This window comes from Acanthisitta chloris, unplaced genomic scaffold (genome assembly GCF_000695815.1).
Source record: "Acanthisitta chloris isolate BGI_N310 unplaced genomic scaffold, ASM69581v1 scaffold127, whole genome shotgun sequence".
NCBI classification, from domain to species: Eukaryota; Metazoa; Chordata; class Aves; order Passeriformes; family Acanthisittidae; genus Acanthisitta; species Acanthisitta chloris.
Genome location: NW_008684057.1, coordinates 3,156 through 27,447, shown reverse-complemented (window position 1 = coordinate 27,447; position 24,292 = coordinate 3,156). Strand labels below are relative to the sequence as shown.

General features: G+C 38.4%; 1 protein-coding gene across 1 annotated transcript in view; it reads left to right on the top strand.

Annotated features, from left to right (window-relative positions):
- The window catches only part of KIAA0196 (KIAA0196 ortholog), a 28,046-nt gene that overhangs the window by 2,344 nt on the left and 1,410 nt on the right, over window positions 1–24,292 (top strand). Inside the window, exons 2-28 of the mRNA XM_009079144.1 lie at window positions 55–200; window positions 1,248–1,332; window positions 1,596–1,696; window positions 2,632–2,824; window positions 4,188–4,340; window positions 6,873–6,986; window positions 8,074–8,245; window positions 9,021–9,148; window positions 9,960–10,089; window positions 11,216–11,328; window positions 11,941–12,107; window positions 12,748–12,823; window positions 13,501–13,611; window positions 13,718–13,858; window positions 15,267–15,347; window positions 16,451–16,552; window positions 17,196–17,375; window positions 17,785–17,909; window positions 18,918–19,080; window positions 19,764–19,866; window positions 19,976–20,055; window positions 21,043–21,146; window positions 21,594–21,723; window positions 21,842–21,938; window positions 22,331–22,484; window positions 23,094–23,181; window positions 24,247–24,292. Coding sequence (XP_009077392.1) covers window positions 55–200; window positions 1,248–1,332; window positions 1,596–1,696; window positions 2,632–2,824; window positions 4,188–4,340; window positions 6,873–6,986; window positions 8,074–8,245; window positions 9,021–9,148; window positions 9,960–10,089; window positions 11,216–11,328; window positions 11,941–12,107; window positions 12,748–12,823; window positions 13,501–13,611; window positions 13,718–13,858; window positions 15,267–15,347; window positions 16,451–16,552; window positions 17,196–17,375; window positions 17,785–17,909; window positions 18,918–19,080; window positions 19,764–19,866; window positions 19,976–20,055; window positions 21,043–21,146; window positions 21,594–21,723; window positions 21,842–21,938; window positions 22,331–22,484; window positions 23,094–23,181; window positions 24,247–24,292 — 3,283 coding nt within the window. The remainder of the gene's footprint in view (window positions 1–54; window positions 201–1,247; window positions 1,333–1,595; window positions 1,697–2,631; window positions 2,825–4,187; window positions 4,341–6,872; window positions 6,987–8,073; window positions 8,246–9,020; window positions 9,149–9,959; window positions 10,090–11,215; window positions 11,329–11,940; window positions 12,108–12,747; window positions 12,824–13,500; window positions 13,612–13,717; window positions 13,859–15,266; window positions 15,348–16,450; window positions 16,553–17,195; window positions 17,376–17,784; window positions 17,910–18,917; window positions 19,081–19,763; window positions 19,867–19,975; window positions 20,056–21,042; window positions 21,147–21,593; window positions 21,724–21,841; window positions 21,939–22,330; window positions 22,485–23,093; window positions 23,182–24,246) is intronic.

The following is a 24,292-nucleotide window of genomic DNA, read 5'->3' as shown; positions in this document are numbered from 1 at the left end:
CTGAAGAGAGGTCAAAGTCAAATACTGTCTCTAAAGATGGATTTCTTTCCTTAGGGACCTGAGACATGTGAAGGCAAACTGGAAGCCAAACCTGAGTTACTGGATTTAGATGAAGAATTCCGTGAAAATAACATTGAAATTTTGACGAGGTTTTATTTAGCTTTTCAGAGTGTACATAAATACATTGTAGATTTAAACAGGTATGGTATCTTAAATACATATGGATTTTCCAAGACTAGGTTACTGCTTTGTCTTACTGATGAGTAGCTTTTTCCTTAGAGACCCAATACACTCATAACTGAAGCACATTCATGTGCATCTGGCAATGTGGATTGCTGAGGTGAATGCTGACTTTTACTCCTGCTGTTCCCTACTGGCTTAATATAGGACTTAAAAGCACTTAACCTCTCTGCCTCATTTCCTCAATTGCAAGCCTGAGCTAGTTTTGCTTCTTTATCTTGGAGATTGTCCTGAAGACTTTTTTAACAAAAGGAGACTCCATATTACTAAGCTAAGTTTTTTGTGGTCTTGCAAAACAGAACATCAGGTAGTTTTGGGGGTTATTTTAATTTTCAATGAAGTTATTTTCCTGAAGTTAATTTTTCAGTGGAGTTCCCATATTCTCAAGTTTGCTACTCTGACCTGTAATAAAAGAAAATGAAAGGTTCATGAAATGTTCTAAGAAAAAGTTCCTGAGATTCTTAAGCATGAGAATTGGTTTTGTTATTGGTCTTATATGAAATGAATAAATGTTTAATATTACTTATTATAAGTAATGTTACTGGAAAATCCTTTAGTAGAAATAAATCTTAATTAAGGTGAACATACTCTTATTTCTAGCTCAACCTTCCAAATTGTACTTGAGATCAATTTTTGGCATTTCTAGGAGATATTTTTGTGGTAACTTGAAAATAAGACACTTCATGGCAGCCTTCTCAGGCTGTATCCATCCATAACAGGATTAAGAGGATGAGCTGTAAGTTTCCAAGTACCCTCTAGTGTCTTTCACACACACCATCAGAATATGGAAGGAGACGTCTGCCAACTGCTTGGCACTAACTACAGGTTCTAGTCTCTCATTTCATAGTAGAGCATCTCTTCTTCTTTGTATGAAAAACTCCATGCTGCATGTACTAGGAAAATACTCTGATGCATATGTTGACTTTCAGAGAAAGCTGACTGAGTTCTGAGGATACATGGTTTGAGAGTAAAATAGTCAATGACCAACTTTTTGTTATGATTTCTAGATATTTAGATGACCTCAATGAAGGAATTTACATTCAGCAAACATTAGAAACAGTCCTCCTTAATGAAGATGGAAAACAGCTTCTAGTAAGTATTGGCCACTTTTGTAAGAGTAGAAAATAAACCCACTGGTTTAGTGCCAAACTGGACAAAGATTTAAGTTTACCAAATGCACAGGAGTGCTGTGACTCACTTTAAGGGGAACTAAGACCCAAAATACTCATCCTGCCATTTTCCATATTGTATTGACTACATAGTTGAGATTGGTTTAGTTTGCCAGTCAATGTTTTTCTTTAAATGTTGCTACAGAACTGTATTTATGTGATTCTATTCTTTCTCTCTCCAAACAGTGTGAAGCTCTCTATTTATATGGAGTCATGCTACTGGTCATTGACCAGAAGATTGAAGGAGAAGTCAGAGAAAGAATGTTGGTTTCCTACTACAGATACAGGTAGTGTGTATTGGCATGCAGAAACACTCAAGACTGAAAAGATGTAACATGCAGTATATTCAGTAACCTTGGTTATTGAATTAAGCTAAATGGAAGTATCAACACCTTTTTCATCAACTGACTATATACAGATAATTCAGCAGAGCCCTCTGAATAGCAGTAGAGTTTGATTTAGCTGTTTGCAGGTGTAGCTGCAAAACAAGCAGCAGATTTTTCATTCTGTTAAAACAGACATTTGAAGCCCAGTGACAAATAAGCTTTCAGCTAAAGCTTTAAGGCTGCAAGTGCCAGCTATGAAAGTGTCACAGGTTCCCAAATGTGCAAGGAAACCTTCTGAAAAATCCTGCGTATTTAGATGAGAAACGTATTGCAAGTCAGAATTCTTGTAGTTACAGTGCTTGGTTAGGCATATCAGTAATGAGTTTTCCTGGGTAGGTTAACAGCATCATAAAGTTGGGGTCTCTAAGGGTATTGGTGCAAATCCTTTCACACATAGGAAAAAGGGGGTATCCTGTTCCTGTGCTGTTCTGACTATATTTGTGTGTCTCAGTAAATAATGAGAGGTTCCTTAGTTCTGGAATGCAGAAGTGGATTGGCAAGGGGAATTCAGAAATGGGGAGGAAAAAATAAAAATAAATTCTTTTAAAAAAATGGAATGAACTCCCCCTCTGAATATAAATCACATTTCTGTTCCTGAGTAAAGTTCACTTTTCTGTTTGTGCTTTGTGTGCTTATCTGGGATTTCACTATGGACATTTATCGGTGTCCTCCTGTAATATGGTGAACATTATATTCATGGAGTAAACAATCAAAAATATCACAGACTTCAATATCTGTTCATTTTCTTGTGGGAAGGGTGTAGTTACAAGGGGTGGGAGAGAAGGAAATTACAAAGTCACATAGCTCAACTTTTGTTCCTTTCTTTCGTGAAACAGTGCAGCCCGATCCTCTGCTGATTCCAATTTAGATGATATTTGTAAACTGCTGCGAAGCACTGGGTACTCGAGCCAATCTGGAGCTAAAAGACCTCCCAACTACCCCGAGAGTTACTTCAGCAGAGTTCCCATCAGTGAAACATTCATCAGCATGGTCATCGGCCGCTTACGGTCAGATGACATCTATAACCAGGTAAGTCACTCCGAGAGAAAAGAGACATCTAAAAGAGAACGTCAGATTGATTCGCAGGTTAGTTACTCAACCGTAAAGTGCAGAAAAAAATGAATGACAGAGATTGGAAGGGAACTCTTGAGATGAGCTATCCAACCTCTGGGCAGGGTCAGTTAGAGCAGACTGCCCAGGAGTGCATCCAGCTGGATTTTGAGTATCTCCAGAGGTGCAAACCACGGAACCTCTCTGGGCAACCTGCTCCAGTGCTTGGCCATCCTTGCACTACAAAACAACATTTTTGTTCAATATGTTTAACTAAAAAATAATTGACCACTCTTAATTCTTTCTGAGTTTCCCATTCTTCTGGTTACTGAAAAGAGATTTATCATCCTTTAGTAGACAATGTGTTTCCAAAGGAACACTAACATTGCAGTTCTTAACTATGACAGTTGTATTAATAAAGGAAAAGACAAAAAACAAAGCAAAGTGTCAGTAATGAATACTATATAGTCTCTTCTGATATGACTTCTTTGATAACATTTGCTTCTGAGCAGGCTTGTCTTTGGCATGGACAAGCAGTGTTATTTCTGCACACTTTTAGTGAATCCTGGATAACTGAAGCAGTTTATAGATGCCAGATAACCAGCATTGGAAGACTAATGAGTGATTATAATGAATAAAGACTTACATCGTTAGGCAGGGGTAATAATTTAAAAGGAGGAACCTTATTGAAAGCATTTTCATGTTATGGACAGACACAATAACCTTCAAAGGGGAAAAAAATGCCTTTTTGGGTACTTCGAGAATTTTTGAAGTTGTGAGGGTTCTAGATACAGACAAAAGATAACATAGCAAGTTGTGAAGAGCAACCACTTTATGACATAATTTTTGTCTCTTATAGGAAACTGAAGTGTTTGTGAGACTCTGCTCTTTTGAAGTACTTAATCAAAATCATAGTTAAATCAGATACTTTATATCAAAATTACTTGTAATTTTCTATATTTTTTTTATAATACTGGATGTGTATGGCTTTTGCATTAAAATAATACTAACATTTTTAGTTCTGTTTTGTAGTGCTCAGCTGATAATGAAAAACATGTTTCTGTACAAAGCATGGTCATAATCAATGCACTTTTTCCAAGTGTACAAAAAGTAGGGTAGAAATCTTCAGCTCAGCACAAACTGAATGCAGCATCCTATACTAAATTGTGTTATGTCTGAGGGGTTTTCTCCTTTGATACTTGCATTTTGTTCTTGATGGCAGTGGGCAAAAGCCTCCTGATTTTTCTTACTAGTCTGAACATTTAACCTCATAAAATAATACTTTTGGATGGTTTATGTTGCATTATATTATGTTCAGTTTTGTTTTGTTCCCTTTTTCTAGGTCTCAGCATACCCATTACCAGAACACCGCAGCACTGCCCTGGCTACTCAGGCTGCTATGCTCTATGTGATACTGTATTTTGATTCTTCTATTCTTCACACTCAACAAGCAAAAATGAGAGAGATAGTGGATAAATACTTTCCAGATAATTGGGTAAAAAAATCTGGTTTAAAACTCTTCTCTGGATTTAATGTTATAGGAACAATTTAGATTATTGTTAGATTATGCATTATAGAAAATAATACTATCCCCAAACTAGAAGAGATTCTTCCCTGTGGAAATTTTACTTTGTTCAGGGTGAAGCAGTCTGAGTCAGTCATTCTGGATAAGTATGGAAGTCTCTCCTCTGAAAATATCGTCTTAAATGCTTGAATCAACTACACTCTTAATAGCATCATGATAAAGTGAGTCATAGAAAAATGTGTGCTGTAAGGCATTTTAGACATGGTCTAGTTGAGCCTTCTCCTCAAAGCAGGGCTGGCATCAAAGCTAAATCAGTCTGATCAGGCCTTGTCAAGTGAGTTTTGAAAATACTTAAGGTGAAGACTTAACAGCCACTGTGAACACTTGTGTCTGTGCTTCATCATTCTCATGGTGAAGAATTTCTTCCTTCTGTACAACTGAAATTTCCCTTGCTGTAGCTTGTGGCTCTTGTCTCTTGCCTCTGCACTGTGCATGTCTGAGATGGGTCTGGCTCTGTCTTATTCATAACTTCCCTTTAGGGAATAGGAGACCACAGTCAGATCCCTTAGTCATCTTTCTTCCAGTTTAAGCAATCCCAACTCCCATAGCCTCTACTTACATACTGGATCCCTCTAAGAGTCACAGTGGCCTTCTGTTCAGTTCAGTCCAGTTTGTCCATGTATGTCTCATGCTGAGGAGCCCAAATCTGGACACATTACTCTAAATGGGACCTCATGAGAGCTGACTAGAAGGAAAGATTCACTTCCCTCAATCTACTGGCTGCAATCTGACTGGAATAGCCCAGTGTGTGATTACTCATCATTGATAAGGCTGCATGGCTGATTCATGTTCAGTTTGTGCACCAGGACACTTAGGTCCTTTTCTGCAGAATTGTTTCACAGGCAGCCAGTTCCCAGATTGTGCTGTTGGAAGGGTTTGCGTTTGTCCCAAGTACTTTGCAGTTATCATTACTGAACTTGATGTGATTTCAGCTGGTGAATTCTACCAGCTTGTCAAGGATGCTCTGCATAGCAGTCTTGCTCTCCAACAAATCATCCCACACTGATGTTGTTTGGAAACTTGTTTAAGGATTAATTACATGCCATTGTCTAAATAGCTTAGAAGCAAAGCCTACCACTGTGTGTGATTCTGTAGACCTTTTTGGATGCAGTGATGCATTACTATGTGTCTCAGTACTGAGATTTAGGATTTCCATTCAGAATTTCTGCAAAAAACTGTTACTGAAATGCACTGACATGTAAGAATGGTGTCCCCAGGTAGTCTGTATCAAAGGGAATTAGACTTACACAAATTAATGTATAGTTTCTTTGTTATCTCTATCTGTTTCAAACTGAATTCATTTGTACAGTAAGTGGGATAGTGAAGGAAGAAGGGGAGAAGCTGGCATGGCTGTCTGTTTTGGTAGGCATTAGAACCCCTCTGTTTCTGGAAACCTACAAGCTTATTTTTAGAAAGGAGAACTTGACATTGTGAATTCCTGATTATGTCAGCATTTTTATTAACTTGAGTTCATGGTGCAAACTGGTGTTTTTAAGACAAAACCTATCTTCTGGGGATCAGGTATGGATGTGTTAGCTGCACTGTACAGAATATATGACTCCTGGGCTGATTTCAAATGACTGTTAGCAGTTCAGTGTTGCCTTTTGAGGAACTGTCATCTACAGAAGATAATGAGCTTCACTTCAACAATATGAAAGGGATCTTCCTATCAGTAGGCTAGTGTCCCATTTATCTTTACTGGCTTCCTTTTTGACAATGTCAGAGGAGATCAAAGGCTGCCAGTGTCCTCCCTGGTTTGATCACTCCTGGATGGAGGAATACTGGAGAAATAGTGTGACAAAGTTTGTGATTGTCACAGCTCTGTATATCCTTCATCTGCCAGTAACACAGGGCTTACACTTCTAATCAATTATCTTACAAACACTTGTAAATTAACCACAAGTCTGTATTTGTAATCATGCTTAAACTTGTGGGTCTGAAATCAATTCCTCTCTGCTCCTTAAAAATCAGAGTGGAATCATAATTTCCTTCAGTTTGTGTTCACCACAGGAGATGAATTACATTTCAATTTGGTCCTTTGGGCATCCTCAGCATAGGAGTTATTAGATCATTTTTCCTTCTCTATCAAAGTCATTTCCTCAGTTACTTTCATCAGTGTTCTGTAGAGCATCATGGAAATTAAAAAGAATTAAGTTCTTGTAGAAAAAAATTAGCGACCAAGGATCATACATAGAGGCTGAAAGGACTATTAGCTTGTTTTGAGAACTAAGCCTCTAATTAACTGTGTGCCTCTTATTTCAAAGTCTCCTTACTCCTTGATTTCCAAAGGTGGTGGAGTAAAAGGTAAGACTACCGAGAAAGTTTAGTTATCTCATATTGATACCCACAGCATATCCCTTTCTGTCATTGCCAGATGAAAAGAATGTCTCTTTCTTCATAAAAATATAAATGCAACTTCTTGTTTTCTGTTTCCAATCTTAGGTTATCAGCATTTATATGGGAATCACTGTAAATCTGGCAGAAGCGTGGGAACCCTACAAAGCTGCTAAAACTGCCCTCAACTACACATTGGATCTTTCAAATGTTAAAGAGCAGGTAGGTACATAACCCAGAGTTAGATATTTTTAGCAAGTTTCAGCCTGTATGGGCATCTCAAGTATATTACAGGACATCAGTACTGGATGGATCTTTTCTTCTTGTATACAATTATTTGCATTGTATTGAAATACAATACTTTGAGTACATAACTGAGTAGAAGATACTTCAGGGTTTCAAAATCTGGTCTTAACAGCACTGCTTGTTTCACTTCCTCTTGCAGTGTTTTGTTTCCCCTGAAAGTTTCAGGGCTGTGACTTGACTGAGTAGCTGCCAGCACTCCTTGCCATGCTGTTCAGTACTGGGATGCCCTAAGCTGACTGTAGTGTTTGGTCTGGCATAGATCACAGTTTTAGAGGTTACACATGTGTGGCACTCAGTCATTTTCAAATGGGGCCATCCAAATTAAATAATAATCTGGGAAAAGCATCTGGTTTAAAAGAATGATACTGGAATGTTGTATGTTGCAATGCAGCTAGCTCTTTCTATGGTAAGTAATTCTCCATGCCTAAAAACCAGTGAGTAACACTGGTTTGGTTGCTTGTGTTTTTAATCAACAAATCAATTGATTGAAAATAGCTAAATGTTTCCTTAGAATCTAACCCCAGTGCTTAGGAAAGAACACACAGAAGTGTTTTATTAGGAGAACTGTAATATATTGCCTAGTAAACTTAGGGAATATGATTAGAAAATTTTCCTTACTCTTTAGGGAAGAAATTTTCTAGGTAGAACTGACATTTAACTCAGAACAAGTATTTCCATTCTGTGATAGATTTTTGTTGTTCTTCTTTCCCATTAGGCAATATCAGTACCATTTTTAGGAATAATTTCTACAGAGTAAATAAATTAATATTGCAAGCTTACAAGTCTGCATTTTTGAAATGTTATGCTTTCTATGTAGTCGGTTTGCTCTAAAGTTTAGCTTTCATCCTGTGTCATGCAGTTGCAGTGTGTGATATTGCCTACTAGTGCTGTTAATAGTACTTTTTTATAGTACTTTTTTCATCTGTGTGCCTTTAAGTTCTCGGGAACATGATGTGTTCCATTTGAGGCCAAGATTATATCGATGGAATCTCTGTATTCTAAGGCCAGCAGGTATGCTGCAGTCACTGAGCGAGTGCACACACAGGTGCAGCAGTTTCTCAAGGAGGGCTGTCTAAGGGAAGAGCTGGTGCTGGACAACATTCCCAAGCTGCTGAATTGCCTGCGAGACTGCAACGTAGCCATTCGCTGGCTGATGCTTCACACTGCAGACACAGGTGAGACTTCCATGCTGCAGCTGCAGAGCTGTCAGTCCTGCTGTGCTGGTGCCTCGTGTTTGGTCCCAAGGGAAGTTCAGTGTGTGCTGATCTTGAAGTCAGCATTTTCATCTACTGTTTAGGTTCATTTCCTTAATTCTTGTGAGCCAGGCACAGCTATAAAAGTTTGTAGAAGTCATGATCCTGTTGATTAATACTCTGCAGAAAAAGTCTGGGAACATCATTCTGAAAGTTTTCCCTAGCCCCAAAGGGAAAGCAGTAGCCAGCTTCTTAAATCTTAGTAAGTAACAGGTTAAAATCAAGTTTTTTATTCTGTTGAAATTCAACTGAAACTGTTGAGTAATGTCTGTGATGTGAGTTTGGGACTGTATACTTAACCTATTTGCATGTTCCCTTGGTTGAATGCTTGTACTGTCTTTAAGGCTTCTTGGTAAGTGAGAGAGCTTCTGTTGCACTTCCATGCACTTCCTGTGGTGGTTTTAGAAATGCTGATCTCAAGGCTTCTCAGTCAGGTGGGCTAGATCCACATTTAGTTGCAGAAGCCTGAAGAAGTTCTACAAAGACTGAAGCACCACAAAAACCTTAATTATATCCTGTTCCAAGGAAGGGTCATACAAGGGTGGTGAGACCTAGGTAAATGGAGAACAAGTGGGGATTTAGATAGCAGAGCAAAATGGTTTTGCTTTCAAGCTATTAAAAAAGAATCTGTTTACAGAGATTGAAAAGCTTAACCAAATTCTGTCACAGGGGAGAAATGTTGTCTTTCCATTTTCAGCATGTGATCCAAATAACAAACGTCTCCGCCAGATAAAGGATCAAATTCTAACAGACTCAAGGTATAATTCCAGGATCCTTTTCCAGCTTCTTCTGGATACAGCTCAATTTGAATTCATTTTGAAAGAGGTAATGTGTTGTTGCTTTCTTCAGAGTTTTGCCCTGAATGGCAGAACAGAGCTGAGAATTCAATAGTAGTAGTGCATTTACTGCAGTCACTCACATAAAGAATTGCTGTTTTGATTTGTTAATTGTGAGGTTTCTGTAGATCACAAGCTACTCTTGCTTGGTAGTAACTTTTGCAGCCTTCTCAAGAATTGGCAGTTTTAATTCTTGCCCAATGTGTTTTTATTTACTAAGAATTTTGCATGAACATCCTGATAAGAGGCAAAATAAAGTCTGTTGAGCAAGATGTGTTTTTTATCCTGCTATACTTCTCTTTTTCAGGCTTTGTTTTAAACAGAGACAAAAGCCTATGTATGAAGTTCTGCCATCTCTGTAAGATTCTTGTTAATGCTCTGGTACAGCCTGGTGTTGTATTTAAGAGTTTGCTTTACTTCTTGTATGCTTTTTTGAATTGGCTTTCTCTGTATAGGCTGAGATGAGTATGTGCAGTAGAAGTCAACATTAGACCAGAGTCTTCTAAGATCTCCAAGCTGAAAAAGTTACTGGATATTTTGATAAGTGACTAAACATCAAAAATGTGCATTGGGCTGTTTTATGAAATTCAGTTAATTAATGTTGCGATGTGTCCATCACACTGTCTGTATAGCTTAATGCTTTTAATACAAAAATTGAATACAAAATTTAGTGTACTGGCAAGATCTTGAAGTTATGTTGTAATCACTAAGTCAGTTCCATCTGGTTTTGCTATTTTATTTCATCTGTGCAATATGCCTTCTTGCCAGTTTTGTAAACCAAGTGCTTAATTTTTCGATAGATGTTCAAGCAGATGCTGTCAGAAAAACAAGCAAAATGGGAGAACTATAAAAAAGAGGGATCTGAAAGGATGACTGAGCTTGCTGATGTCTTCTCAGGAGTTAAACCTCTCACTAGAGTGGAGAAAAATGGTAATTATTAAACATTAAACTGGGGGGGAAATTACTTTTGATTTTTTATTTCGAAACTGATACCAAAAGAAAATGCATGAGGCTAATAGTGATAATAAGAAAAAGTTTCATGTCCTTGAGCTGCCATAGGGGTCTCTTTCATGCTGTCTTGTTTAGGTTTTCAGCAGACATTCCATATGTAAGCAATATTTAGGTACCTAATATTTAGATGGCCATATTTTTAAAGTATTTTTATTCCTTTAGATGTGCCAGCTAAGACTATAAAATGGCAGTTCACTTTTCAACATATAATGGAGTTCACTCTCCTGTGTTCTGTGTGCAAAGGAGTGAGAGGATCGTGCCCATTAAATACAGGGATGGTTTAACCTCTTCTCTCATCTTTCCCTGTTTGTAGCCTGGGTTTTGATTGTTTCAGCATCTTTTCAAACCTGCTTTTACTTCTCCTCTGCACTGAGTGGTGTTCTCCAAGTTCACCAGGGACTTGAAAGTTGACTCTGTACTTCCTCCCAAGTTCCTTGTTCAGCTTTTTGAAACATTTTGTTTTTCTCTTGAACTGGTGTTGGAGTAAGCATTGTAAATCACTTTTTCATGTTCAGAGACACAGCATAAAGTGTCAATGTAAAGGCAACGTTTGTAATCAATCCAAACCAATAAAACTTAGAATACAGGCAGTTTTCTCATTTGTTTCAATTTAAGAGCAGAATTAGCTCACTGAAATATTTCCCTTTATCTTTTTGATGTTAGTAAACTTGCATTTAAGACATAGAAATTGCAACTGCCAAGGCAATTAACATTGTAAAACAGTTTATAAAACAAAAATTTATGATTGAAAGAGCTTTATCATCCTTGTGTAGATTTTATAATGTCCATTTATGTTGGGAGGTCTTTTTAACGTTGTATGTGAAACTTACCTGAGCATTTGCTACTTTACTGTGGCATGCTAGTTACATGTTCTTCTACATGTTAGAAGACTGGAAATGTAGGAGTGAGATAAGCTTTTAAAAATAATTGACATGCACAGCTTCTTTTTTGTTAAGGTTGTTCTGATTAGCAAATTCCCTGTATTTTTGTTGCTTACCATCCATGCAGAGAGAGATTTAATTACATTTTTGTTGTTCTTACATAGAAAATCTTCAGGCTTGGTTCAGAGAAATCTCCAAGCAAATAACTTCTCTAAACTACGATGATTCCACTGCGGCAGGCAGAAAAACTGTGCAGCTGATACAGGCTTTGGAGGAGGTATGGCAAAGGCACTTCTAGATGAATGACCTCGTCCTTCTGAAACAAAAGAGCATTTTTTTACACATGCACAGACTTCTGATAGCAGAGTTACAAAACACATCTGAATTTTAACAATTGTTTAAGTCTATTAGATCTTTGCAGTTAGATATCGACAGTGAGCAGAAGTTGCATGTAGACCTTGGGGCTGTAAAATCAGGGGTATGGTGTGAAAAGTCATGCCACCTGGAGCTGAGGGTTAGTAGGGTATTTCAGTGTTAAATGTTATTTGACATCATTACTCATTTTATTAGAAATTCTGAACAGAAATTCATTTGAAGCTGGAGAGGGTAGTTTGAAAGGCAAAATTAAAATAGCTGGGGATTTTGTCTACATTTCTTCTGCTTCCAGGGTGTAAAAGAATACTCAGTATGATGTTTCACAGTACACCTTCTCAAGTAACTTTGTGAAACCTGTTATTTAATGCACCCTAAAACAGGCCAGGGTTTGTTAAGTGTCTTACTGTGATAACACCTTGAAAAAATGTTAGTTTACTGATTCTTTTTGTATTGCTGTACTTAAATAGGGGAAAAAAGAAATCCTTTTATGGGGTTTGTTTGTTTTTTAATATAGGTCCAAGAGTTTCACCAGCTGGAAACTAACCTGCAAGTTTGCCAGTTTCTGGCTGACACACGGAAGTTTCTCCATCAGATGATCCGAACTATCAACATTAAAGAAGAGGTCTTGATCACCATGCAGATAGTTGGTGATCTTTCTTATGCTTGGCAATTAATTGACAGGTAGGTCAGCAGGAGCTTTTTCTTCCCTGTCAGACATAATTTGCAAAACTTATGGGAAATAACATGCATAAATATTGTTAATACTATAAATTTTCCAATTAAAAAAAGCATCCTGGAGCTTTGTTCTGGGAATTGTTGAGTATATTGAACTCTCATCAACTTGAATAGGAATTAACAGCCATCCTTGTCATGCTGTTAGCTGCAGGTTGAGTGATACTGTAACTGTTTGCTGTCTATCCTGTTCTAACTGTAGGTTTTGTTAACTTTCTGTCTCCAGCCTTTAGTCTAGTTAAGTGTTCTCCAAAATACAGGAGTTCATATTTCAACCAAAAGCAAACAAGAAAAGACAAATGTTTAAGAACTCCTTTTCTGTGGTGTGATTTTGCTGAGCTGCTGCTTCATTACCATGGCTGTTAATGCTCCCTGATGCCTTCTGCTTTTGCCCCACCTACCCCTTTATCAGATAGGGTTGTTCTAACCTGTGTCTCTTCAGACCAAAATCCTTCTTTTTAGTGAAGTTCTTTAGCAATCTCCTGTGCTATTTTTAGATTACACTGATGCTGGTGACATATGATATAACAGATGAAAATAAGAGTTTCAGGGGAAGAAGCTGATTTGTTTTGTTTGTTTCCTGCCGCAGCTTTACATCTATTATGCAGGAAAGCATAAGAGTCAGTCCATCTATGGTAACTAAACTCAGAGCCACTTTCCTAAAGGTAAGTGTGAACAACAGTGAATGTACTTGGACACTGCAGGTCAGTCCAAGCATTTTGATAAAAAGGCCTTAAGGCTCTGAAATCACAGAAGAGTCAAAACTTCTTTTACCAGCATTTTTTATGTCAAATTTTTTTAGACTGTATTGAATTAACTCAAGGTTAGTTGTAAAGGAAGTAAAACCAAGTTATGCATGTTTTTTCATGCAACCTCTTACATTGCTGCTGTGAGGCAAGTCAGACTCATTGTCCAGCCTCTACTCATTACAGTTGCTTGCTGGATACTTTGGTGCAGAGATGGGATCATGTGCATATGGATCAGAGCAGGCTGGAGGAGTTAGAAAAGTTATTTTGGCTGTGCCCTTTGTCTGACACGATAAAGTTTTAGCATCAGATTAAAATACTTTATGTAGAAATACAAACGGGAATTAACAAGAGGGAGAATGTAAAATTACATGAAAAATATCTCATGCAACTCTTAAGATTTTTTAAAAAATACTAAGGGGATGGTATAGATTGTTGGACTCTTTTGACCTTTAACAATTACTTTTTCTGTTGAAAAACCTGATGTAATGCTGCTCTTTAGGAAGAATCTAGTGCTTTGAGTTGTAGGTTAAGAGCCTGAGCAAGAGAATTAGAAAAATAGACTTGTGAAGTTAACATTTTAACTTTATTTCTAGCTTGCTTCTGCTCTTGACTTGCCTCTTCTCCGCATCAATCAAGCAAACAGTCCTGATCTTCTCAGTGTGTCACAGTATTACTCCGGCGAGTTGGTTTCCTATGTAAGAAAGGTAGGCGCTTGAAAAGGCTTAATTACCTTGTTTTCTAATTACTTCATCAGACATATTTTCTGTGAGAATATACTGACTGTGTTTGTTTCTTCTCTCCTTTACAAAGGTTCTACAGATAATTCCAGAAAGTATGTTTACATCTCTTCTCAAAATTATAAAGCTTCAGACTCATGATATTATCGAAGTGCCTACTCGCTTGGATAAGGACAAACTACGAGATTATGCTCAGCTTGGACCACGATACGAGGTGCAGTTAAAACAGGGAATTCAGAAAAAACATAACTTAGAGGTGGCAAACTTCAACCTAAGTTCAAGTATACACAGCTTCAGAGAGTTATACTGTAACAGTGAAGCTGGATAAGAGCTGAAATTGACTGGTGTTACTCTGAGCGTATGGCAGGCTTCAGGAGGACATACGAGTAACTTTCGTACTTCTACAAGTAACTACTTGTAGAAGTTTAAACTTTTGTTCTTGTAGAAAAGGGGAGGAAAACTAAATAAAATTATAAATGAGCATAAAGATACTTTTATTTATTGGAGGGGAGGGAACCCTAAACAGCTGAGTCTGAAATGAAACCCTCCACATTTGGGGTGCTTGGTCCAAGAGAAGAAGGTCAAAGACTGAACAGGCCAGCAGGATTAAATTTTTTGGTGCCCCAGAATGAGAAGAGAGGCTGGAGGCATGTTGATTTGGTCAGATAAAGCTGCTATTGCTCATTTTGTCTGTGGGGTTTTTTTTGCTGCACAGTTATGAGCCTGGAAGAGTGAGCAAGCATTAAAATTATTTGGGTTTATTTTCAGTAGAGGAAGATGAGGTGAAAAAACCTGAGTAGACCAGTAAGTCTTTCCCTCAATGAATCTCTCTCTGACTATGGGTTAAGATGACAGCTTTTCCCAGCTGTTTTTGCCAGAGTGCTCACTTGTTAGGTGTTTTATGCGAACAAACTGTGATCTCTGATTAAGCTGATACTCAGACCTGAACACTAGGTTTAGGCTCCCCATTAGACTTTGTCAAGTTAGTCTATTTTGTGTGTGGGTAGGAATGGAGAGAGGAGGTTCTGTGATGCTTTGATGAGGTAAAGGGAAAACTATTTACCTTATACAAAAGCTTTTCACTTCTGATTTCTGTAGAACTGCAGGTCTGAACTGTGTCATCTCTATTCTGTATTGTAAACATCTGACAGACATGAGAGTGGCTTGTCTGAACTCTGAGCATAAGGTTACTCTAATGTAAAACTCAGGTGAATGTGCTGCTATGTTAAGTCAGTGGAAATTCTGGACTCTGCTGGCAGCAGGCTTCATTATGGAGTAACTGCTGTAAGTGTGTCCCTAGCCTGCTCAAAGGTACCAACTGAGAGTTTTGTCCATGATGTTCTGTATATAGAGGATATGGCTGATCTTTCCTCCCATGATCTCTCTGAAGCCTCTGAGAGGTACTTGTTCTTTCCTACCGGTAACACACCTATCTAATTAAAAGAAGGGTGATCATTGGTACTATAAGTAAGTCTAGAACAAGATGTAAAATTGAAAGTATATAGGTGGAAACTTCCTGTTTAATAGGAAGCTACCACTGGGAAATATGTATAACTTTTCAGAGTTATCATTTTAATTTATTGAATCACTTCAGTAAATTGTGTTTGCTCTTTCTATTAAAGGTTGCCAAGCTAACCCACGCGATTTCAATCTTCACTGAAGGTATCCTCATGATGAAAACTACTTTAGTTGGTATCATCAAGGTAATGTTCCATTATTCCAGTAGGAAGAAGTTATTTGGTGGCCATTAGCACTTTAGGGCAGATATTTCAGCACATTCTGTGAGACCTTGAGGAAAGATAAAAAGACAGGATAATAGAAGTTTGCATAAAAATATTTTGAAGCAGTGGTGCCTAAATTGGCAGCCATATAAGAACTATCTTTTTTAAGGTCGTTAAGAACTCACAGTCCCCAATGTAAATAGATTCATCCACCTTAGTTGGTGATCTTCAGGGCCTCTGAAGAACTGTTTCTTCAGAAACATGCCATGTGGTCCTGCTCTTCCCTTGGCTCTTTATTAGGTAAAAGTTCTCACAAAGGGAATTTTTCTGTGCTTCTGTAGCTGTGGCTGAGACAGAGCAATACAAGAGCAGTGTGATTAATTAGTGCCTTGAGCATTTGATTAGTGCTGGTTCAGCTAAGTGAGAGGAGAGGCAGAGAGCATCTCTCCTGACTGCTCCAGTCTTACTTTCCTTCAGCAGCTCTGATGTTGGAGCATGCTGGCAGCAGCAGAGCAGATATTGGGGAAAGAGGGAGCACAGGCTGTGGGAGTCACACTGCTGAGTCTGAGCAAACTCCACAGCGTGGTGTGTGAGGTTCTTGTTGTGCAGGAAACTTTGGATTCAGAAGGAAACATCCTGTACAGGACCAAGAGTTGGACTTGATGATCCTCTGAAGTTCCTTCCAACCCCAGATATTCTGCAATTCTGTGATTCCATTGGTATAAAAACTGCTCTTCCCACATTAGGCTTACACTGATGCCTCTTTGAGGACCAGGAGGAAGTATTCTTGGGGAAACATACATTTCTTAACACGTAATGGATTCTTGTAATTGTAGAACGTTCTCTGGGTATCATGAACAAAGGTTGATTATGGGAACTACAAACCTTTGCCATTCAACTTAAATAATTTATTATCTAGTAGAATTATGTAAATTTTTATTCTTTGGACAAACTCTGGTGAGAAAATGCATCTATTAGTGGTTTCCTATTTATCAAAAGTATTTGATATCTTTCTTGATACAAACTAAATGCCTTATATTTTTATACCTTTCTGATGTTAAGGAAATAGTGTTTCTTCTACTTAGGTGGACCCAAAACAGTTACTAGAGGATGGAATAAGGAAGGAGCTGGTAAAACGGGTGGCCCTGGCTCTTCACAGAGGCCTCATCTTTAACCCTAGAGCAAAGGTGTGTAATAGCTTGATTTTATTTTATTTTTTTATGTATCTTGGGTGTGCAGGGACCTCTTTTATCAAACTGCCTTCCAGAAAATAATTCCTGGTTTTCTGTGCAGATTTCCTTTTTGAAAAAAAGTACACATTTTGAACTTTTTAAAGTTTATTTAGAATGCCTTATGTGATGATCAAACGAGTTTATAAACAGCTAAGAGTACATAGAACTATAAAGATAGTGTGATATTGTTACAAAGTGTCCTGTCAATTCTGAATTAACAGTTCTGCCTTTGTCTGTGATGACTGACAGGTCAGATAAGCCAGGTAAACATAGAAAGGCAATGATAAATAAGGAGTGTGGCTCCTTGTTTTGATCCTGTCCAGGCTGTTGAATCTCTCAGATGAATCAGTAGTACCACTGAAGCTGAAAATAAACATTAAAACTGGGTAGAAAATATATTTAATAAGAATTACTTCAGATCTCAAACAACCTTGGATAAATTTGAGTGCTTTTTAGTTCTGGCTGGTGCATAGTGAAATGCTCTAGAGGTTGTTCTGTAAGGGCATTTAGAAGCTTTTTTCATTTCCTTTGAATTCTACCTGGTCACAATTTTGGTTTTATCTTGGGTTTTTGTTTTGGGTATTTTTGTTATCTGTAGCCAAGTGAACTCATGCCGAAACTGAAGGAAATGGCAGCCACAATGGATGGATTCCATCGATCCTTTGAATACATCCAGGATTATGTCAATATATATGGCTTAAAAATTTGGCAAGAGGAAGTGTCTCGGATTATCAACTACAATGTGGAACAAGAGTGCAATAACTTCTTAAGAACAAAGGTGCTAATCAAACCCAAGAACAAGTAAAGTGTTGATAAATGTCTTTTATATTTGGCACTTCAAGCCTGTGACTAATGGAGCATATGTACCCACTGTGCAGAGCTCATACTGTGTGACTTCAACTACATGTGCTAACTCTATGTAAAATATTTGCCCCAGCTTATTCTGAAATATTTCAGTATACCCTCTGCATATACAAGAAAAGGAAAGTATTCCAATCAGAATATTTTAATATCTGTCATAAGACTCATTCTTCTCTGCTTTATTCTGGTTTTGTAGTCTTCTGCTGTAATGTACAATATTGTTTTACAGTGTCCTACTTTTAAATTAAACAAAAGGAAAATTTCTAAGCAAATTAAAAAGGTGCAAATGGTAACACTGCAAATTACTCTTAAAACTCATTTTTCAGATTCAAGACTGGCAAAGCATATACCAGTCTACTCATATTCCTATACCAAAATTCACACCTGTGGATGAATCCGCAACATTTATTGGTCGGCTTTGCAGAGAAATCCTGAGGATCACAGACCCCAAGTAAGTACAGCATGTCACAAATCTGTGTTACAGCACCGTGCATGGGATTGCTCCAATTCCACCATATACAAACCAAACATACGAAAAATAGGTTTTTGTTAGCTGTCATATCAACAGCTTCATCTAAAACCAGATTTTCCCAGTCTGTCCTGTACGTTTTAAATATTAGTCTAGAAAAGATGTTATTTTAGCCTAAGAAGGAAAACTGTGCGTTACAGAAAGGGAGGAGAGAGAAAAACCAGGGAAGTGTTACAGAGCCCTTGTGGAGAGAGGAATAACTGAACATCACCTGAGATAATCAGACAGATCAGAAAGAATCTCCAAGTAAGTGTCATGGATGAGTGTTTTAAGGTTACTTAAAAAATCACCAGCAAAGTTACTGGCAAAAGCATGTTTCATATAAAAGCAAAAGTGCAACAAAGCTCATTGTTCATTCACTCTACTACTTACTAGATGGTTAAAGCACACAGAGGAAAAGCAAACTATAATCTGAGATCATTCAATCTACAGCCAAAATAACTCCAAAAAGTTATCTACGTGGAGACTGGAGGGGCTGGGAGGAAGAAAAGGATCAGGGTAGGAAACAGTAAGAATGAAAGGGAATAGGGGTCACAAGGTTCAGAGTAGACTCCCTTGCTAAACTGGGCCACAGACTTGACTTGGGCTTAGGCCTAAATGTTTAGCGGCACTTACACTTAACAGCACTTAATTGATAGCTTAATTTAAATAATTTAACAAAAGGTTCATATAGAATTTACGATAGCACAACGGTAACTCACTTAAAAATCTTAAGTACATAAGAATCTAGAGAGTCACATTCGTAGTACTTTTGCTATAGCACATTCACATGTGGGTGCTGTTCATCAAGGCTGAAGCCTAATGAGCATTTCTCAGCTCATAGTGCAGCCTGGAGGTGGGAGTGATGCACCACCACACTGAGGTAGCTCATTACCACAGGAACTGCCTGCAGCTCATTCTGAAGTAGTTGTTTGTTTATTTTTTCCTCAGAATCACATGTTACATTGACCAAATGAACACCTGGTATGACATCAAAACTCATCAGGAAGTAACCAATAGTCGTCTCTTCTCAGAGATCCAAGATACTTTAGGTACCTTCGGTCTCAACGGCTTAGACAGACTGTTGTGCTTCATGATTGTAAAGGAGCTGCAGGTAATTTTTGAACTTCAGTTTCTCAAGGTCACAATGCTTTTATTGTTTAATAACTTCTAGTGAAATAAAAAATCTGCTAATTATTGAAATGGTAAATTGAAATCAAAAGCCTTTGAAAAATGAGTGTTCAAACCCAAAGGCAAAAATACCAGTTACATGGAAGTTGGTGCTGTGTAACACTGGACTGTGTGTTGGGTGAACACTGCTTTGCAAGGGATGCTTTTTGAAGATGTACACTGTGTGTGTACTTAAAAGTTGAGCTCAGGTCACCTTCTATTCTTCTGTCTAGATATTAATGAAGAATTAGATTGTTTGGGCCAACCGTGATATAAATAAGGTGTCAATTCTATGTAATAACTGTTTCCCTTAGACCTCTGTGTGAAACCAAGTTTTTATTCCTGGGAAGAATCTAGGCCTAGCCTGGTTAAAGATTTGAAAGAAAATAAGTATCAGTGAAGACAGTTCTTCCTGAAAAATTGAATTAATAGTTGTCCACAGCTGGTATTGCATATTGTTCAGGGGGATCTGCTAGTTGTCCTAACACTGATTAGCATAACTCTGAAAAGCACAGAATTCCTCAGCTCTTCAGCTGTGGAAATAGTAATGCATCTCTTTGACCACCAAGATTAAGCACAGAGTACATGTGTGAGGAATTTACTGACTTGCTTCTTTCTTTTGTTCAGAATTTCCTCAGTATGTTTCAGAAGAACATACTGCGTGACAGGGCAGTGCAGGATACCTTGAAAGCACTTATGAGTGCTGTCAGTCCTCTCAAAGGAATCATAGGTAAGTGCTTACTGCTTAAGATGGAGAAAGCAATTGTCTTTGTACACTTGCATTTATTTATCTTCTTATTTGTTCTGGTTTTAATATCTCACCCTTTTTCTTTCCTCAGCAAATTCGAACAAGGTTTATTCTGCAGCAATTGCAAAAACACAGAAGATCTGGACAGCATATTTAGACTCCATAATGAAGGTAGGTTTGTGTGACTTAGTGATGCTCAAAATTCACTCTAGGCTCTTTGGTTACATACTTTAATCTCTTATTTTACAATTTTGTATTATGTTGACTCGGAATTGTGTAGCATCACAACTGATGCAGGCCTGGGTTTGCAAGAGCTCCTGAGCTTCATCTGTACAAGCAGTTCACTCCAAAAAGGGCTTAGAACTGAGATTCATATGTAACAGTTCACCAAAAACAGATCCTGGCACTACAGATCCAAGTTACTGCTCAGTATCAGGAGCTCTGAGACTCCCCACAGTACCTTGTGACCATGATGTGCCCAGGGCTAAAGTTTGGAGCAGTAGCATTTCCTGGATTTGCCTTCTTCCCACAGAAGATTTGCACTGTGCCAAAGATTTAAACCAGCTATCCCATTAACATGGCTTTGATCTTGTCTTTATAATGAAATTTTGGGACCATTGTTTTTTAGTGTGCTGTGAATGTTTGTTTATGTTACTGAAGGGAAGATGAAAGGTCAGGTAAGAAGGGGAAGGTTAACTGCAGTGAGCCTCTCTGATAGTTTTTATCCCTGCCTGCTGACCCTAAGGTCTAGAAAGAGGTGGGAGACAGACTACAAGCATTTTCACTTACCAATGAAAAACAAGTAACTGGGGTTATACACCTGTTGTGCCCTTTTCACACAGCTTGTGTTTGCTGCCAGGAACTGTGTGTTAGTCTCGAGCACTGTGACTGCATCTCTCCCAGAGTGCACCACACAGTTGGGGTTGGTTGGGCCTGAGTGCAGACAGGCTGAGTCAGTGTCCTGGTACCCGGGGAGATCCTACCACGATGTGTGTCCCTGCTTTGGGCAGCCCTACAAAGGCTGTTAGGTGTAATGAGGACTTTGTGTAATCTGTTTAACTCTAAATAATTACTCATTAAGCTTTTCCTTACTTCAACTTTACTCTTCCTTCATTGCCTTCAGTGTAATCCCTACCCTTTTTGTGTTTGTTTCAACAGGTTGGTCAGATGCAGATTTTAAGACGACAGATTACCAATGAATTAAATTATTCCTGCAGGTTTGACTCCAAGCATTTGGCTGCTGCTTTGGAAAATCTCAATAAGTAAGAAGCAAAATGTGCTGAAGAGCTGCATGTGTCACTGTGATGTAATGGTTATCAGCTCAGCAATTCTTAAATCTAAATTAGAACAAAATGTGGAGTCTGATTATGTGCAGGTTTTTGTTGATGTGTATTTGAATTTGAACCCAACAAGAACTTTAAAAATAAACAATAACTGGGCAAGTAATTAGTTTGAACATGCAGCTTCTAGTGGCCTTTGATTATACCTGGATTCAAGGTCCTATTCAGATGAGAAGAAAGAACAGTGAAAATGTGTGATGCTGTTTTTGGAACAAATATGAAGTTTGTAAAAAAATGTACCGCAGAAAAAGTGGTTTACTGTTGCTTATAGCCATCTTTGAAGTTTTACTTTAATGTGACATGTGGCACCATGTAAGGTCTATCTGGGGATAATTTAAATAGTATTTAATGAATTTATTTTCCTTTTAGAGCAATACTGGCTGACATCGAAGCACATTACCAGAACCCATCACTACCTTATCCCAAAGAGGACAACACTCTTTTGTATGAAATCACAGCTTATCTGGAAGCAGCTGGCATTCACAATCCCTTAAATAAGGTCAGTCATACATCTCAGGGCTTGGTGCAGTTTGCTTTTTCTATTTTATTGATTATTAACTGAGAAGAAAAATAATACGGGGAAGAAGAATTGTTACTCTTTTTTTTTCCCCCCTCAGATCTACATAACAACAAAACGTTTGCCATATTTTCCCACTGTCAACTTCCTGTTTCTCATTTCCCAGTTTCCAAAACTTCAGTACAACAGAAATTTAGGTAATGTATAAGCTGTTGTTTGTCTAAATCTAATGAAAACCTGTGTGAAATTATCTGTAGTGAAGATAGTAAAATAACCTGCATAGAAAATACACAGTTTCTGACTTCAGTCTCTTGTGTCAAGGCAGTTTTGTTATAATACTGAAGCCCAATGCAGTGGAGTAGGAAACAGAATCCAAACTCGTGGGTTTTTCCTTGCATCCTATGCCTTAGTTGGTATCATAAGCCATTTGCCTTGGAAGACCTGCAGTTGTTACATTAGTTTTGAATTTTTATGAGTGGGCAAGCGGAAGGGGAGACACAGCAAAAATCGTGAAGAATCTAAGTTTGCCTCTGCTGTAAAAATGTTCTGTTTCATAAACGTGTGTTGTTTTGGGTGTTTTTGTGTGCAGGAGTGGTGTGCAAGAGGCCAGCTGATCAAATTGACTGGCTTCCTTTGGTTCTGGGGCTCCTTACCTTGTTGAAACAGTTTCACTCAAGATACACAGAACAATTTCTGGCTCTGATCGGTCAGTTTATTCGTTCAACGATGGAACAGTGCACAAGGTATCCATGTTTTACTTTTCCCCTAAGTATCACCTCTGTGAGGAGAGATTCAGTAGTATTATCTCTGCTTTTTCAGTATGTTTTTTCTAGCAGAGTATAGTTGACATTTGCAGCCTTTCAATACTTGAAGAGAACTTTAAAAAAATGGTGCAGAAGGTCTTTTTACATGGGCAGACGGTGAAAGGACAAGGGACAATGGTTTTAAACTGAGAGAGGGGAGATTTAGGTTAGTTGTTAGGAAGAAATTCTCTCCCATGAGGATGGTGAGGCACTGGAACAGGTTGCCCAGAGAAGTTGTGAATGCCCCATCCCTGCAAATGTTCAAGGCCTGGTTGGATGGGACTCTGAGCCATTTGGTCTAGTGAAAGGTGTCCCTGGGTTGGAATTAGATGGTCTTTAAGGTCCCTTCCAACCCAAGCCATTCTACGATTCCATTGCATAATAATAATAATATATTTTACTAAATATAAGATTAAAATACTCTTTCTTACTGTCATGGAATCACAGGACACCCAGTGGAAATGGTGTTATTTGAGGGCTGGCATTTTCATGTAATTTTATCCAAATAACTGGTTGGTTAGTGTGATCTTCACGGTGATTTAATTTCAGCCAGAAGATACCAGAAATGCCTGCTGATGTCGTGGGTGCCCTCATGTTCCTGGAGGATTACATTCGCTACACAAAGTTACCAAGAAAGGTAAGAAAGAATTCCATGTCTCTAAATATGTTCCTAAATACCCCAACCATTTTCCATGGAAGCAGAGCAGGGAGTGTGTGACACCCCTCCACTGCAGCAGATGAAGGGATGTGGCCAGGAAACACCTGTCCACACCTCACTACACTGGAGGCAGCATAACAAGGAATGGGTCAGGGCCCAATTGATAGACATCAGTCCTGTTACCACAGGAATAGAGAGATCGATGTTAATAAATAGAGGATTTCAGCTTTGTGTAGATTTAAGACAAGTCTGTTCAATTTAATCTTCAGTGTGCATTGCTGGGGGCTACTGGGAAGGAAAGAAATAGCAACATCTTGGAACTTGTATGTTATATTAAGTAATAATGAAGTTAGCAGCAAACACAAGGCAAAATGCTAATTAGCAATTCTATATCTTGGTGAAACACTATATCCAGTCTTTCCTTCCCTCCTGCCAAAGCCTGGTTTCCTAGCCAGCTTCCTTACCTCATATGTAAAGGACGTTCTACAAGTTTTGGCTTGTAGAGACACTTTATTTCAGGGTTAAACACAACTTAACTACATTTGAACATGATATATTACTTACGTGTGGTACTAAAAATAAGTCATAATGCCTTTGGCTGTATACAGACTGTACCTCAGTGTTATTGAATAGACCTTTTCCCAGCTAATACTTGCAATTAAGAGAGAGATTCTTCCAGTTTTTTTCCTCCTAGCCCACAGGGCAGGGTAGTAGAAGGTCCTTGTGTCAGTCCTGCAGCTGCCATAGATGGTGCCTGCCCAGCTCCTGCTCAGCCTGGTGCTGTGTGAAGAAACAGCAAGGTGGCAGCATTCCTCTAGCCTTACCCAGCACCTGTGCTCCCAGCACTTCCTCACAGCCTGGGATGTGCTTTTCCTTGCTTTGTGCTCCAAGCAGGAACACATCCAGGAGCACATCCTAATGCCACAGTGGCTCAGGTCAGTAGTGTGTGTGCTCCAGTTGTAGACTAGATGTGGGTGTTAGTGGCTGAGTGGAGCATACAAATGGATAATGCAGATGCCTAACTGTGCCTTCCTGTTCCCTCAGGTTGTTGAAGCACACGTGCCAAGCTTCATTTTCGATGAATTCAGAA